This window comes from Vulpes vulpes, chromosome 15, assembly GCF_048418805.1.
Source record: "Vulpes vulpes isolate BD-2025 chromosome 15, VulVul3, whole genome shotgun sequence".
In the NCBI taxonomy this organism is placed as follows: domain Eukaryota; kingdom Metazoa; phylum Chordata; class Mammalia; order Carnivora; family Canidae; genus Vulpes; species Vulpes vulpes.
The window spans coordinates 112,384,235-112,401,004 of record NC_132794.1 but is presented as its reverse complement, the minus strand read 5'-3'; the positions used below and the strand labels follow the sequence as shown (position 1 = coordinate 112,401,004).

Genomic DNA, 16,770 nt, shown 5'->3' with positions numbered 1-16,770 from the left:
AGTCATCCGTCCACTGGAGTCATCCGTCCGGGAGGATCGGGGGAGATCCTGGTGGGCCGAGAGGGGCCCACTGCAGGGACACGCAACCCCACAGTCCTGCCCCCTCCCTGTAATTTCTTTTTTTTTTTTTTTAATTTTTTTTTAATTTTTATTTATTTATGATAGCCAAACACAGAGAGAGAGAGAGAGAGAGGCAGAGACACAGGCAGAGGGAGAAGCAGGCTCCATGCACCAGGAGCCCGATGTGGGACTTGATCCCGGGTCTCCAGGATCGCGCCCTGGGCCAAAGGCAGGCGCTAAACCGCTGCGCCACCCAGGGATCCCCTCCCTGTAATTTCTAACAGGCTCTCACACAGAATGATGGCATGATCAGAATTCTAAGTTTGTTCTGATTATCCCCATTGGCAAGTTTTCATTCATTATGATTAACAGTTAGGCTCTTTGCTTGGTGGACATCTGCCCCTAGGAAGCCACCTCTGTGCAGGAGGGGGACGTGTACACGGGAGAAGGTAACTGGACACCTGCTCACATGGAAGCCTCTGCCCTGCTTTCTGGACCTCCCAGCAGCTCAGGAATAATTTTCAAACAGCTCACCCCAGGTCTTCGAGACCCGTGATGCCATCTTTCCAGGCAGATCTGTCCTACAAAACCCTTGTGTTAACTTAAGCCTCTTCTGCAAAAGAAGAAAAGAGAGAGAGCGAGGGCACTGGAAAATGAGCTAAAAACTCAAATGGTCAAGGAAAGTCATCTCTTTTTCTAGATTTTTAGTGAAATCTAATGAATGAAATGTGGCTTCTTCCATTTGGTAGTTGGGCCCTTAAGAAAGTAGAAAATTTTAGAAACAAAAACGTTTAAGATTTTTTTTTTAAGATTTATTTTTATTTATTGATGATAGACATAGAGAGAGAGAGAGAGAGAGAGGCAGAGACACAGGCAGAGGGAGAAGCTGGCTCCATGCAGGGAGCCTGATGCAGGACCCGATCCCCGGACTCCAGGATCACGCCCCGGGGCCAAAGGCAGGCGCGAAACCGCTGAGCCACCCAGGGATCCCCAAAAAACGTTTAAGAATTAAATGACGTCTTTTTTTATATGAGGTCCTAAAAAAAAATGGTTGCATTTGAAAAATAGAAAAATACTACCTAACATGCCTTGCCTTCTGAGGCATACTAGTTATATGCAGTTTTAGGAGAAATAACTTCCTTTTTTTTTTCCAATACATTTGGCAGGGAAACAGTTTAAAAGGATATTTCTAAATGCCTGAATCACACCAAAATGTGTAATTTAGCAGTGAATATTCCCTGCCTGCATTGCATTTATGCTGTCTTAAAGTGAAAATGGGTCAAAACAACTTTGAGGGTGACCCAGAGACCCTGGTTATAGAATGTGTGTGTCTGTGTGCTTTTATTGGAAATCCAGAGATTGCATAATAATTCTTAGCTCTGCCACCATTAAAGCATAGTGATGCATTATCACTGATGTGAAAATAATTGTTTACCCATCATCGTTAATGGATATGAGAAATTGCATCAAGCTAGAAAAATAGAATAAACGCATAAAGGCATTTCAGGTAGTACATTTCACAAGAGGAAAGCCATTTTGGACTGAAATCAATGAAATTGTTTATAAATTATATTTAACTTCCCCAGAGAAATGTTCTCATCCAGTTACATCTTCTTTTCACATAATGATTCACATAGACAACAACACAGGTATTTCTTTCCATGTATACATTCTGCAGCTTTTGCTGACGGTTTTATTTAATTAGACTTTTTTTTTAAGTAGCAGAGTTGTTTGTGACATGTTTATTCTCATGAATGACGTTATTTTTTACTTTAGGATATTGAGAAAGCCTATGAAATCGTCTGCCAGGAAGGATCGAACTTAAACCCAGATCTTGGAGAGCTGGTGGTGGTTCCTTTGTATCCAAAAGAGAAATGCGCATTGTTCAAGCCAAATGATGAAACAGAAAAAAGATGCCAAGTTTATCAGAGAAGAGTGGTGTTAACTGCTAGCTCTGGAGAGTCTTTGATCTGGAGCAATACGGTCAAATTTGTTATCGATGTGGGTGTGGAGAGGAGAAAGGTAATTACTATCAAGCAGGTAAACCATCTGCTGATAATTGTCCTTGGGTTCCTGCCGTTGTATCCACTGGGAAGTGAGGGTGACGCATGTGGTCTGGGGAGTCTCTGGTATGCTCATGTGTGCAAAGGGAAAGTATTGCCAGTCTTGTTTACCCATTCCTGCCTTTCATTAGCACGCAGGTAATCCCCAAACTAAGTTGATTGCGGTGCCACAGGAAAACCTTTTGAGAAAAGACACAACTGCTAAAGCATAAAGGTGGTGCTTCTCCTTGTCAGTGGTTTTTCGTAAGCTAAGCTGCTAGCAAGGCAAGTTATTTGACTCCTGAACCAGTCTTTCCCTGTGTACATCTACTGAGTATTTTTGGTAGCCTCTTTATCAACATCATTAGCATCTTCCCCGAGGTGATTTGCCAGAAATTAGTTTCCAGTACACAGCCTTTAATTTACCAAGTTTCTGCTTTAATGTTGACCTGATAAAATTCTATCCTAAGCTTTTAAAAATATTTTTTTTATAACTGCCTTTAAATAAAATTAGGAAAAGTACAAGTAGAATATCTCAAACTCTCAAAGACACTGGAACATAAGAAATCATAGCATTTAAGAACTGAGAGAGCCTACCCAAGTATTGATCCCATCGCGCATTATTAGAGATCACGTAGCTTTTCTCCTTTAGGAAACTGGCTCTCCTAGTATCTTACTGTCTTAGTGCTACAGAGTGATTCCAACCATTCCGCAGGTTCCCTTGGAGCCACTTTGGATTCTTACCATTCAGAAAACCCAGGGATATTTGCACTCCCCCCGACCCCCTCTCCCCCACCAACAGGAAATTTTTTTTTCAATAGAAAAAAAAAATCACTGTTGGTGCCACATGCAGCCTTTGTCTGAGCCATTATATCTGGAGAAGCTCAGCTTATCAAGGTCAGACCGCTGAGGTCACAATTTGAATAAAACCTTGAACAGTCCCATCAGCAGATGATGATGCTGGTGCATATGTGGCGTATGCCCATCAGTCGTCATCACAGTGTCATGCTTTGAGAAATGACACTGCCAGCATTTCAGGACAGGTGCAGAGGTCCCATATTTATTGAACCTCCAATGAAAGCAGACAACTTGAAATCCATTTATCAAGGCACTAGCAGTTTCTATCTCACAGCAAGGGAAACAATAATAAGTGTCGTCCAGAGAGAATGAGTCCGTAGCGGAGCATTTCAAGAAGTGACGTGCTCCGACCCACACGGTCCCCTCAGGTCCATCGAGCCTGCGAAATCTTGAGTGATCTGACGCTAAAGAGCCTGTCTTTCCACTTAAAGGTGTACAACCCTAGGATAAGAGCAAACTCCCTCGTCACGCAGCCCATCAGCCAAAGCCAAGCAGAGATTCGCAAGCAGATTCTCGGCTCATCTTCTTCAGGTAGCACCACGGTCATGAAAACCGCTGCCAATTCCTGTGGGAAGGCAGCCTAGAGACATTAAAACCATTCTTCTTGGTTTCTCCTAGGAAAACTTTTCTGCCTGTACTCTGAGGAATTTGCCTCCAAAGACATGCGGCCCCTGAAGCCAGCCGAAATGCAGGAAGCCAACCTAACCAGCATGGTGCTCTTCATGAAGAGAGTGGACATCGCGGGCTTAGGCCACTGCGACTTCATGAACAGACCAGGTAGCGTTGTGCTCGTGTGTTGGCCGGTGCGTGGCCCCGACGTGCCGCCTCGCCTCCTGCCCAGCCCAGTGTGAAGAGTAGGTGGTGCTTGGCAGAGCAAGCAAGCGTCAGGGTTTGGTTCATACTGAAGCATTTTTCCCATTAGAGGGAAACAGTCTCAGAAGGACTTTTTTTAAAAGCCTCTAGAACCATCTGCCCCAACCCTGGAGAATTATCTGTCATTGGACCCTGGAGCCTGGGGGACTGGGCCTGAGAGACCCAGCGGGTCCGAGTGTGGCATCAGAGGCCGCCTGCTGCAGAGGGTAGGGGACTTCTGGTGGCCTCCAGGCTTCCCGGTGGGACATGAGTCAGCCAGCTGTCCTGCACCGCACTGTCACCCGGGGGAGCTCCCCCTGGAAGTTCCTTCCTTCGCAGTTAAGGTCTAGCATTTCCGCGGAGGGTGAGGTTCCGGAGCCTAGGACCGAGACTCTAGCTACAGGCTGGCCATCACCCTCCGATGGGAATGACGCCTCTGGCGGGCCCTTGACAAAAGCCCCCTGTCACCCAGGAGGTGCTGGCTGTCTCCGCTCCAGTGCTGCCCTCCCTGGGACTGCAACTGCCCCATGGACACCAGCAGAGTGCTGTGGAAAGGCCGAGAAAGCAGGGACAGGTGGCCTCTGCGGTGTGCAGGGCGGCTGCGCCACATGGTCAGCCTGGGAAGGGAAGCCGGGACTGGCTCCCCTCAGCCTCCCAGCGCCTCCCGCATTCCCAGTTGGCTTCTCCTACCTGGCGGGCAAAGGGCTTCCGTTCTGCTTATGATGTCGGGGCGGGGGGGGGGGGGGGGATGCTGGCTCTGGAGTTTAAAATGTCAGCAATCAGCTGGCCACGAAAGGTTGAAAGCAGCAAGCGCTCTGCTTGTTCTTGTCCATTTAAATACGTCGCCGGGGGAACAGCAGTAGCGTCCTTGTGGCCTGTGCAGACGCAGTCGTTCAGTGCTGCAGCAGCCCTCTGAGCTAAATGCTCTGAGTTGCTCCATTTTACAGATGAGGAAACAGAGTCACAGAAGTTAGGTCATGCACGCAGACGAGAAGCTGGACCCTCTGCTGCAGTGTCTCCTTACACAGACCGGAGCCCCAGGGGCCTGAGCATCTGTCCTAGTCGTCTGTGCCCTCCATCCTTTCTCTGGTGCTTCTCACGCCCCCCCAAGCACCCCACCTCCAGAGCTGCAGGGGGCGGGTCCGATGCCTTTCACTCCTTCCACCTGCCGCCCAGGCGAAGGCCCACGCCCAGGCAGTGTTGACCGCAGGATCTGCCGCTTTGTCCTCTAGCCTGTGCTTAGTTTCACTGAACCCCAGTGGGTATTTGCGTCCCCATCAGGCTCCTGATTTGAAGTTGATTGCCCTTCATTGATACTTTAGTCTCAGTCATGCTTCAACACAAAGGAGTTCCTTCATTTCTTTTCACACCTTAGGCCAGTGGTTGACATCTTCAGGACACTGATCAGAGAGGGCGAAAGGCAACCTACCGGCCTGGGTATTATTTGGCAAATGTGCACAAGAGAGTCATCAGCCACAGGGCCTCGTGCGCACAGAGCATGCTTGGAAACCGAATGATTTCTACTTCCTTGCGCTGCTTTCTCTCTGTTCCTGTGTTTTTCAGTTATTTAGTCCAGTGGTGCCAGTAGGATTCACAAGCCCTTGAGAAGTATGTTCTTTTAGAGTCACCCTTTCTCAAATATTTCTGAAAATGACTAGTAGAATTGGGAGTAAGTAAGAGGAAGGTCCTCCAAAGATGCCAAACTTTGAAATGAAAAGGTGCAAGGGAAAATTAACAGTGGAGACGACAGCTTGTCCTTGTAAGTGGGGCAGCGCTGTGTGGAGAGCGCGCGAAGCGGGATTAGGAAGTTTCCTGTCGGGAGGTCAGGGCAGGTGCACTGTGCTGTGCTCTTCACCAATGCTTCCTCCTTCCCTGGAGCTTCTCGGAGCTTTATGAGGAAACTCTCCCAGTAAGCAGTTTGAAAAATGAACTACTTTGGGGAACCCTTTGGAATCTTACATTTTCAGCAAAGATTCTCTTCCCTAAAGGAGCAGTGGGATCTCTAAGAGGGAGAGGGACCAGAGGAGCACCTTATCTCTTGTGAAATCCATCTACTTCCCTGTAGCCACTTCCTCCCTTGGAGCTCTCTGTTCTTCCAGAAGCAGGTTTGCAGACTGCTGTTCTGTCCACGCCCCTGCCCCCTCTGCCACCTGCCAGGCCACGTCTGCTGGGCCGGAGTGTGGGGCCCCTGGGAGCCACAGTAAACTAGCGGGGATTGGAGGCCCCGGGGGAGGCTGTCCTTGGGCAGGAAACCGGCTTCCCTGAGGGCTCAGGAGACGCAGTACGTCGGGAAAATCTCCTCCAGATTAAGAAGAGGAAGAGCTCAGACGCAGGTGGGAGAAGAAGCCCAAGTAGAATGTACGCCAAGAAGACCTTGGCATTTTGGTGCCTGGGAAAATGAGCAGGTCACCTGGATAACAGCCAAGCGGAGCGGCCCTACTGCCCGGCTCTGGGCAGGTTACAGCCAAGGGGAGCGACCCTACTGCCCGGCCCTGGGCAGGTTACAGCCCAACCGAACGACCCTACTGCCCAGCTTGCCTGGCTCCTGGCTTCCCCGCCCCAGCAAAGCATTCTGAGGCCGTGCGTCCGTGTGCTGAACACACTGGTCTGAGCAGGAGCAGCCCAGAGGAGCACAGTGGCCTGAGATGAGAATGTGATGGAAAGCTGTAGAGTGTGTATGGCAGCCTCAGTTGGGTGCGTGTGTCTTATCTGAAGGTTAGGAGCGACGGGAACTGGTGAGCTCGACGGGGGTGGGCCCGGGGGCACAGGCAGGCCGGCATCCCTGCAGCCTCCATCCTGTGACCACAGCGGCCACGCGCCCCCATTTCCCGGGTTTCTCATCGGTGACCTCAGAGCCTCAGCTCGGCTTTTGTCAGAGGCCCGTCGGCCAAGCAGTCCCTGCAGGGACCTTCCAGAGACCATGCTCTGAGGAGACACGCTTCCCGTCCCGCTGCTCGTCTCTTAGGCCCGGAATCAGCCCGCGTGGATTCCCCAGGCTTCTTCTTGGGTCCAGATGGCAGATGTCTGGTGAACTTGCCAGGAAGGCAGAAGAAAAGCGGCCTTTGTAACCTCAAAGGTTTTAAAAAGCCGCCAGCAAGCCCCAGCAGTGCAGAAGAATCCCTGCGTTCTCCGGGCGGCCACCCTCTGCGCTGCTGAGGCCTAGAGCGGGGGGCCGGGGACAGAGGGTTGGGGTGGCAGTTTATTTTTGTCTCCTGACAATAGCACATAACTGTTTTCTGCTGTGCTTGGGGGAGAGAGAACTGTGGATTAACTCTGACTCATCATTTTAGAAGGAAAAAAAGATGATGCTTGCAGCTGGTGCATTTAACTCAACTTACAATTGAAACACGCAAATGCAGCAAACCTGTTACCCTTTTCAGGATTCATGAGCCATGTGGAAATGAATTTGGCATAACTAGGCTACAGGCTATTCACTGAATTCCCTTGATACAGATCTCTTAAAAAAAAAAAAAAAAAGAATCGGTTGTTTTTTCTTCCCTGGTGCTGAACATTGACCTCCATCCTGAGCGACACCATTACTGTTGATCTGGATCAGTTGCCCGGGACCAGCTGACCACATGTTTTCCTCAAGGAAGCAGCGACACCTGCACAGAGACTGGGGACAAACTAGCTGAGATGTACCAGACAACACCAGACGTCATCTGTGTATTTGGACGCAGAGCTCGTTTAGCGGTGGCGAGATGACCGGCCTTGGAAGGATCTGTGAGAAATGAACCCACACACGGACTTGCCAGGCAGGGTGCACAGGACGAGCCAGGGCGCCCGAGGAAACGGGAAGGAACGCGGGGGACGGAATAAAGTCGGGGCGCCGAGGCCCGCGTCAGAGTTGCCGGGGGGGGGGGGGGGGGGGGGGCGGGGGAGGGATGCCGCAGTGGCGTGATCTGCGGTGATGGTGCGGGAGGCTCGCCCGAGGAGTCAGGAGTCAACGAAGGAGGATCTGGAACTCCGTCCGCCGCAGGAGGGCCTAAGCTGGGTGCACCCCGGGGAAGACCTGGCCTGTTTCCGCATCCCTGGAAACGGGATTTTGCCTCAAGACTTACAAAAGGGTCTTTAACTGCTGCAGCCTGTACTAAGGGGAGGGCAGAGGCGGAGGGGGCCGCACACTCCCCGTGCACGCGGTGGCACAGACCCCGGGCCGCAGCCCCTCCGCCTGCCCCTGCCGCCCGCGGACAGCCTCGGGTGAGCAGATTGTCTGGCGCCACACCGGTAGCAAGCGCCCGCCTGGATGTCTAAGTCGGTGACAGTCACGTTCTTATCCGTCTAGAGGCCACACGGAGCTATTCGCTGTGTCCAGGCAGCGGGGTAGGAGTGTGCAAAAGGCGCAAAAATGCTAGAACAACTCAAGAGCCACCGAGTGAGGGTCTTGGAGGGTCTTGGAGGGTCTTGGAAGCGACAAAGTAATTACTCAGAAAGTTGAGCATGGGGAGATTTCTGCAGGTGCAGGATGGAGGCCTTTTCCTCTCCTGATTCGCATCAGGCTCTTGATAGCTCCGGTGAGCGCGTGACTTGTGGCCCAGGCCCGCGCGTCTGAGGGCGAAGGGGGACGCTGCTCCTAACTGAGCCGGGGAGCCGTGGCAGCTCGGGCTCCCGAGCAGGCCGCCAGGACTCCAGTCCCCCCGCACCGTGTCACCTCACCGTGTCACCCCTTGGGCCTCAGCTTCTTCATCTGAATGTGAGTGTGATCAGGGTAATTGGCTCCTAGAGTTGGCAAGACAAATCAGCTCATGTACGTGGGCCCCTTAGAGACGTGACCGGCACATGGTAGCCACTGTAGCTGTCCCCACCTGCGTGACTCCGGCCCGAGCTCAGAAGCGGGTCCCCACAAAGGGCATTTCACCTGCGAGAGGCGGATGCGGAGCCACGGGCGCCGGGAGGCAGCACCGGGCGGCCTCTGAGGACCCGGGTCGGGCCCAGGGGGGCGTCGGGCCCGGAGCCCGAGGCCACGTGTCCCCGGTCCGGCCCACCCTGCCTGGGCCTCGGGCCGTCGCTTCCCTTGGCTCATCTGCAGCCCGAGGACGCGGTGTCCGCCCTCATCCTGAGCGGCTCGCCTGAGCGGCTCGCGTCGGTGACAGGCGCAGCAGGGCCGCGTGCGTGTGGCCGCGGGGACCCGGCGAACGCCAGGCTCCGGGGCGCGGCCCTGGGGCCCAGGGACACGGAAGCCCGTCCACCTCTCCTCTTCGGAGCCAAGCTCTTAAACCTGGTTCCTGAAAGTCTCGAGGCTTTGGAGTCTACACCGCCGCCCCGGAGCCAGCCGCTGGCTCCCCTCTGTGCGCTGCGCGGTACCCACCCTCACGCCGGCGGGGCCCCAGAGCTCCTTGCCTCCGGCCCTCTTCCGCCCTGGCTTCATTTCTCTCTTTCTCCGTGTGTGTGTGTGTGTGTGTGTGTGTGTGTGTGTGTGTGTGTGTGTGTGTGAGTGACGGGGGGGGGGTTAACGGGGCCGGCACACAGCGGGTTCCTCGCGCCCCCGTGGATTCGCTGCCCTTCCACGGGCTCCCGAGCCGCGCTGGCCTGGTCCCAGCGCCCCGGGGCCGAGAGCCAGCAGTGGCCCACACCTGCGTGAACACGGGGTGGTGACAAGGAAACCGGGGTGTCCCGTGAAGTCCAGGGTGGGAATGAAGTCGAGCCCCGGGAGCGCTCGCGAAAACAGCCTCGGACGACCTCGGCGCGCGGCGTCTCCTGCCCGAGCGTCTCGGTGGCTCGTCCGCTCTTCGGTCCTGCCAGAATCCGGGCCGGTTCGGCTCCGAGCCTCCGGCCCCGAGTCAGCCCCTGGAAACTCGTCCGCCTCTTGGTCCAAACCCTCAAGCCCCAGGGAGGGGCGTCGTTGGCTCCGTTTGAGAAGCGGCGCCCTGAAGCCGGCAGCGCGTCTGGCCGTGGGCACGTGCTGGGGTCCCCGCTTCTGGGGGGCGTGGGGGCGCTGCCCGCGAGGGGCCAGTTAGGGACAACTGGGAATTATCCCAGGACACCGGAAATGGATTGTGGGTTTGTACGTGGGTCTCCCTCCTCTAAGACCTCCCACCCCTGAGGGGCCAGGGTTGTGCCCGTCCACGTGTCCCTGCCCCAGGGCCTTGCAAGTGGCTTAAGAGGACACGAGTCAATGAGCTGGGTGTCACCCTTAGAAGGAGTGAGCTGACCGGCAGCCAGCAGGGCGGCCCCTGCAGATGGGCTCAGCTCCCTTCCCTGCCTCAGTCCTCTCCTGGGCCGTGGCCGTCGGGTCTGCGAGCGTCTCGTCCTCGGCACGGCTAGAGCAGAGCTGGGCGCGAGGGGTCGGAGGGCACCCTCACAGCAGGACGGGCTCCTCCCGGTCAGGAACTTCACCTTTCAGGGCATGGCCTGTCTCCTCCGCGTACCACTGAGGCCACCCTACCTCTAAAATCCTCTCCCACTCCAGTGACGCAGATTGAACCTGGATCCCACAGCCCTCCTGGTTGGTTAAGGAGTGTGGGGGAGGAAGGGAACCAACCCTGCCCTTGGGGACTGCTCCCCACGAGGCGGCCTGCTGTTCTGCCCTCCTGCCGGCTGAGACGTCCTTAGCATGACTTCGCAGGGAAGTCTGAAGCTGCCGTGAAGGGCCTCGCCTAAACACTTCCGCTTTGTGGCTACGACAACTTCGTGAGCCGCACCGGGGAGACGTCTTAAAGTGTGGGATGTTCTATTAGCAAATCCTATTCAGTTATTTATTATTGCTGCTTCACCTGTGTGATCTGCATTCATTAACTTGTTCCTTCTGATACAATAAAACCCCAGAACATTTTTTTTTTTCTGGTGTTAGGGTGGGAGCAGAATTATGAAGTTGTTTCTGTTCATCATCCTGTGTGCAGCCAATTTAGCCACAAGACATAAAATGAGGAGTAGATGCCCTTTGGGGACACAGCCTGGCTGCGAAGCCAGATGCTTACAGGGACAATTGCCAAAGATCCTGTAAGTCATAACGTGGCAGCTTTGCTGATTTATAGAAATTGGTTTCTAAACAGTTTTCGGTAATTAAGTTTGTGCTCCCAGCCCCGTCCCGCGGTTTTTAATCTGAGATGTTTGTTCCTCCGACTGCATCTTGCACCTTCTCCCAACAGGTCAGCTGTTCTTTCATTTCATGGCTGAGAGAACTCTCGGACTTTTTTTTTTCCCTAAATAGCCCATCTGTCTCCTTCCCGGGACTGTGGCTTCTCAAGGTCTCATCTTTGCCCAGGGGTGTCCAAGAATGACCGAGGAGCCCCGGTGCTCCGTGCCAGCACCCAGACCAGGCCGCAGGGGCCGAGCCTGGGGAAGGACAGGGATCTCCTGGAGGCCCTGCCCCACTCACTGGTAAATCTCAAGGGTGGGATTCAAAAGCAGAAGGAAAGTTAAACTTCTTTTCCCCCAGCTGGGGATTAAAGCTGTGCTCCAGGTCTTCCAGTGTGTGTGGGGGGTCTGGGCAGGTTTGGGGGTGTGGCAGGCTACTTCTTACAGCCCCTGCAGCCCCAACACCTGCTTTCCCAGGACTGGTCTTTTGCTCGTGACCTGTGTGATGTGTCACAGGTTGAGAACAGGCCCGTGACCCGTTCTGCTCTTCTTCAGCGAGAGGACTAGAGACTTGAAGAACTGCATGTCGGCATCAGCGAACCATTTCTCAACCCACCATAGTGGTTTCTCCTGATGTTTTCATCAAGTCTCAGTAGGAACGAGGGGATTTTAGCAGATCTGAGTTGTGACTGGCTTTTGAGTTATAGACTTTGCCCAAAATTTTGCCAAGTAGCTTAGCGGTCAGTGTTTGAACAGCAAATAAGGAAATTTTTACTATTCGTTATTTTGAACTCCCCGATGCCAGCAGGTCCCCGTAGTGCTCAGCTAGCTCACCATGCACCTGGTAGAGTCAAGACAAATGAAAGGAATCTAGCAGTGCTCGGAAATCCTTGTGTCTGGGGTAGAACGCTTAATCCTGTGTCATTTGCTTCTCTGTGTGGCCTTTATTGCTGTACCACCTGCCAGACAGGAGAAAAACACACATATTTACTAATCTAATCTTACTCTGCAAAGGCAAGGAGAATACCCTGGTTTGAATAAGTGGATTACCTTTTCTGGTGGGTATTAAGCATCTCTGATGAGCACGCCATTACTGACGTTCTACAGGCATGGAGAAAATCTGCCTTGTCTTTGCACTGGCGAGTAACTCTTTAGCATCCTTACCTGCTATTTGTCATCTCTCCAGGTTCTGGGTCAGTTTCAATTGATTAATTTTTCTCCCTATTATGGGATTGTATTTTCCTGCTCTTCATGCCTCATAATTTTTTATTGGATGCTAGACATTGTACATTTTGTTGTGTTGGGTATTGGATATTTTGTATTCCTATAAATATTCTTGACTGTTATTCTGGGCTGCAGGATGATCCTTTCAGGTCCTGGTTTTAAGATTCGGGTCCTGGAGCCGTGCACATTGAGGGTTAGTTCTTCCCTTCTGCATCTCCCACCCAGGGCCCCATGAACTCTGAGGTTTGCCAGTCTGGTGGGCAGAAATGGGCGTGCCCTAGATTCAGTATGAGCACCTGGCACTGTCCCTCTAATCCTCTGGATGGTTCTTTCTGTGACCTGATGGTTCTTTCTGTGACCCGATGTTACTTCTGCATGCTCTGCCGACGAAGCAAGAAGACCTTTCGTAGATATTCCGATCTCTAGCTCTGTATGGCTCTCTCCTGTCAGGTGGCCCCACCTGCAAGCTCTGGCGACCTTAGCCTTCCTGGACCCTCAGCACCATCTTCATAGCTCAGGAGTCTGGCAGGCCTCACCTGGGTCCCCTTCTGGCACTGCAGCCGGGAAACTTTCAAGGCCTTTTGCTGGGTGGTCATGGCCTTCCCTTCATTAGCGCCCCTCTCCAGAATCCCTGCCTTCACTGCTGACATGCTTTGTCCCGCAAACTGTGGTTTCACGTGTTTTGCCAACTGTTCGGTTGTCTCGTGTGGGAAGGGAGGTCCAGTACTTGTCACTCCATCTTGGTTATAGGAGACTGGTGATTTTTTTTTTTTCTCTGCTAGCACCGGAAAGCTTAATGCAGGCTCTGGAAGACTTGGACTACCTGGCAGCACTGGACAATGATGGGAACCTCTCTGAGTTTGGGATCATCATGTCGGAGTTTCCCCTTGACCCACAACTCTCAAAGTCTATCTTAGCATCCTGTGAATTTGACTGTGTGGAGGAGATGCTGACAATCGCTGCCATGGTGACAGGTACTCCTTGGGGAGTACTGCTCTTTGTTTTGTCAATCTGTGCCAGGTCTAGATTTAAATGAGATCCATCTGAAGGATTTGAAGAACCTAACAGAGGCACTGACCAATTCATTTAACCTTTTGAAGTAATAAGCATATTAATAGGTTTAAAAGGTAGGAAGTTACACGAATTATCTTAATAATTGAAAGATGGAATCAAGTGATTGAAAAAAGTCATTCAAAATCCAGTGAATTTCTTAATCAAACATTGAAAGAAAAATTGGGTCACTAGGAATGTTCTTCCCCCAGAGAGCTCTGTTTCTGTTTCCTACCACCTTCATTCTTGCTTCCTGGCTTAATGTATTCCTTTACTGGCAAAACAGGCCAAGGGCAGTGCAGCATTAGGACTGTAAGTCCTAATCCTGTGCCAGCGGCTGGGCCTCTGAGTGTCTCAGGTCCCCCGGGGGCCCTGCTCTGACGGTGGTACGAGCAGGGTACTCGCTACACCTACACAGGCAAACAAGGAGAAAAAACAGGACAACTCACCCTGAATCTCTGATTTCTGAATAAGCAAGAATAACGTTGATCCAGAGCAGCAGCCAGGAATGGTTGGTTCTACATACAGGGTCACCAGCCGGCCCTCTGCATGTTCTGCTGGTGGGCAGGGGAGGGGAAGTGCCTCCAGTATTGCTGACCTTGTGATCTTTTGCGTCTTAAAGCTCCCAACTGCTTCTCTAATCTGCCACATGGAGCTGAGGAGGCCGCCTTGACTTGCTGGAAGACATTTTTACATCCTGAAGGAGATCACTTTACCCTCATCAACATTTACAAGGCCTACCAGGACATAGCTCTGAATTCCACCAGTGACCGTAAGTGAATGCTTGCGAGTCTGAGAAATTAGCTCGTGTCCAGCTTTCCTTCCCCAGAGGAAGCTGAGCTGTTCTCCCTTCTCCAGCCTGTTGGTCACTGGAGTGGAGTGGCACTTGTCGCCGGGCATGTGGAAGTCCAGTGCCCGGCCAGCCCAGGGAGCTAGCCTGGACACAGGTGACCTGGGCTCAAAATTCTTGCACAGCACAGCCCCCACCCTCCAGGGCCAGGGGAGGAGAGAAAGGAACTGCCGTCTCTAGGTGCCCTGGGTCAGAGCTGGGATTTGTGCTTTCCCCAACACCCACATTCACTGGACAGACAGAACGTGGACATCCAGGACCAAACCAACCAACCCCGGCTCCAGATACTAATCGGCAGATGTGCCGAAGGAGGCAGGAGAGAGCCGGCTTGGCCGGGGGGAGGGGAGAGGACAGGGCGTGTGGAAAAGCGGAGGCACAAGTCCCGGGGCTAACCCACAGTGGGAGTATGACTTTGCACAAGAGGGAACTGGAAACACCTATCCTTGAAACTGCCTTGCTCGGCTTTAGACAGGAAGGGGATCCCGAAGGGCCGACAGGACAGAGCGACACGCAGGCCGGGGCCTCCAGAGGCAGGTGGTGAGGAACCCCCTTCCCGCAAGGGAACCTTGGTTTTCCCTTTAGCACCTTTTACCTCCTCTGCTCGGTAGACAGGATGAAAACTGAGCTGAGAAATAGGACAGCAGTTTGGCAGAATTATTCAATGGGGAGTTAATTTTTCCGAGCTGAGAAGGTAAAGTTGTCAGTGGAGCCAGAAAGGATATGGGGAGTTTGGTGGCATCTTTGGAGAGCAAGGAGGCTGGATACAATTGTCTGCCCAAGCACATGCTCCTGTTGGCCCAGGTGCACAGGACAGGGTCAACTGGGGGCCTCCCCCCACTGTGCCAAGGCCAGGGGCATTCCCAGGGCCAGGCAGCACTCCAGGCCCGTCCTAAGGAACTACCAGTAGCAAGAAAGCATTCACATCAAACTGAACCAGGGGACTGAATTTTAATATAAAATTTGCAGCTAAAGTAGATGAGCTTAACAGAATTCCCCAATCAGCCTAGTAGTGATCCTTAGAAGTATGTTGAGATATTTTCATGGCTCAGGGGACCTTCTACTGTACACTTTTCCCTCCTAGTTTGATTAAACGTTGTGGCCACGTACGTCCTCATCGTGTACACGACACAAACGTTGATGAGACCACGTCCTCTGCCCGCCCTCGGGTGCAGGTGATGGGCGGTACACTGGCCTGGTCTGCACCTGCCACATGCTGCCCCCCAGCTCGGGGGTTCCAGAACCCCACAGCCAGTGCAGGTCCCGCCGGCCAGCACGCGTCCCTGCAGCCTCCGTCACCCAGGTGACCTCCTCCTCTTCAGGACAGGACAGAGATCCCACCTTCTTCCTGGCCTGGGCTCTGGTAGCTTATAACGGGTCGTTTCTTTTCTTCTTTCCCTCCCAGACTGTGTTGAAAAGTGGTGTCACGATTACTTCCTCAATTGTTGTGCTCTCAGGATGGCAGACGTTATCCGAGCTGAACTCTTAGAAATTGTCAAGCGAATTGAGCTTCCCTGCGCAGAACCTGCTTTTGGCTCAAAGGAAAACGCCCTGAACATAAAGAAGGCTCTCCTGTCCGGTTACTTCATGCAGGCGAGAATGGGGAGGGCGTGGTCTCTACAGAACCTCACGCTCAGGACAGCCTGTCAGGAAGTCTCACCTGGGATGGTGCTTTCAGTGGTGTTGACATTATATAAAACTAAAACCTTCTATGTCACTAAAGATTATTTAAATATACTTCCCTTCAAGGGAATTGAAGGGCTAAGCCACTATATGGTCACTTTGTCCAAAAAGACAAAAGGTCTTTTTTCGTTACAGAAGGGACATTAGGAAAAACATGCTCTTTGGGGGAGCATCAGATACAGTCCCTCATCTCACTGGTTTGTGAAGTAGCTCATGTTTAACCAGTGATACTGGTAAAGGTAATGTCTCAGGTGTTTCATCCCCCAAATGAAGGCTGCCCGATGTAGCTCCCCTAAATTAAAGCACATTATGGATGCATTTTCTTCACATCATGGGGAGTGAAACTGGTATTTCTCAAATTCTAAAACGGTCTTAAAAGAGGAGAAAAAATGACATTTTAAAATGAATTTCCTCATCTTGTATGGAAAAAGTAAGGTTCCTACATCAGTGTTACTGTATTGAGCTAGAACATCTGGCATAAAGCCCCTGACAGGAGTATCCTGCCCAGAACGTGGCTGGCAGCACGCTAGCCTTCACGACCCAGTTAGCCTTTGTAGCTACGCTTTTCGCCCACTGCCCTGAAACTGCTAAAGTCAGTAACATCATCATCACGGCCTCAAAGTTTTGGGCAAAACCTGTGTTTGGCTTGTTTTCTAGATCTGAAAATAGGAAACATGGGTGGCAGATGGGTAATTTTTACTATTTTGAGTGAAGTAAGTACTTAGGAATTTTTTTAAACAAAACATCTTGTCTTTTGATCTCATTAACACAGAACCTTTTTCCTTAAAAACACTGCCTTGCAGATTGCCAGGGATGTGGATGGATCAGGTAACTACTTAATGCTGACACACAAGCAGGTAGCCCAGCTGCACCCCCTGTCCAGTTACTCCATCACCAAGAAGATGCCAGAGTGGGTTCTCTTCCACAAGTTCAGCATATCTGAGAACAACTACATCAGGATTACCTCTGAAATCTCTCCTGAACTGTAAGTCTACTAGAGAGAAAAAGGTTCTTTTTAACTCATAACTTGAGTCAATGACACATTTGGTTTTTACTACATTTTCAGTTAGGTTATGCTGGCACCAATCTAAACGTACTGCATACCTACTTAGGGCAGGTCTCTCGGGAGGAGCATCT

The 16,770-nt window shown here is 52.1% G+C and overlaps 1 protein-coding gene across 1 annotated transcript in view; it reads left to right on the top strand.

Annotated features, from left to right (window-relative positions):
* The window catches only part of DHX32 (DEAH-box helicase 32 (putative)), a 51,698-nt gene that overhangs the window by 33,446 nt on the left and 1,482 nt on the right, over positions 1-16,770 (top strand). The window contains exons 5-11 of the mRNA XM_072740373.1: positions 1,837-2,082; positions 3,392-3,491; positions 3,579-3,737; positions 12,836-13,027; positions 13,726-13,875; positions 15,356-15,543; positions 16,437-16,618. Of these exons, the coding sequence (XP_072596474.1) occupies positions 1,837-2,082; positions 3,392-3,491; positions 3,579-3,737; positions 12,836-13,027; positions 13,726-13,875; positions 15,356-15,543; positions 16,437-16,618 (1,217 nt within the window). The remainder of the gene's footprint in view (positions 1-1,836; positions 2,083-3,391; positions 3,492-3,578; positions 3,738-12,835; positions 13,028-13,725; positions 13,876-15,355; positions 15,544-16,436; positions 16,619-16,770) is intronic.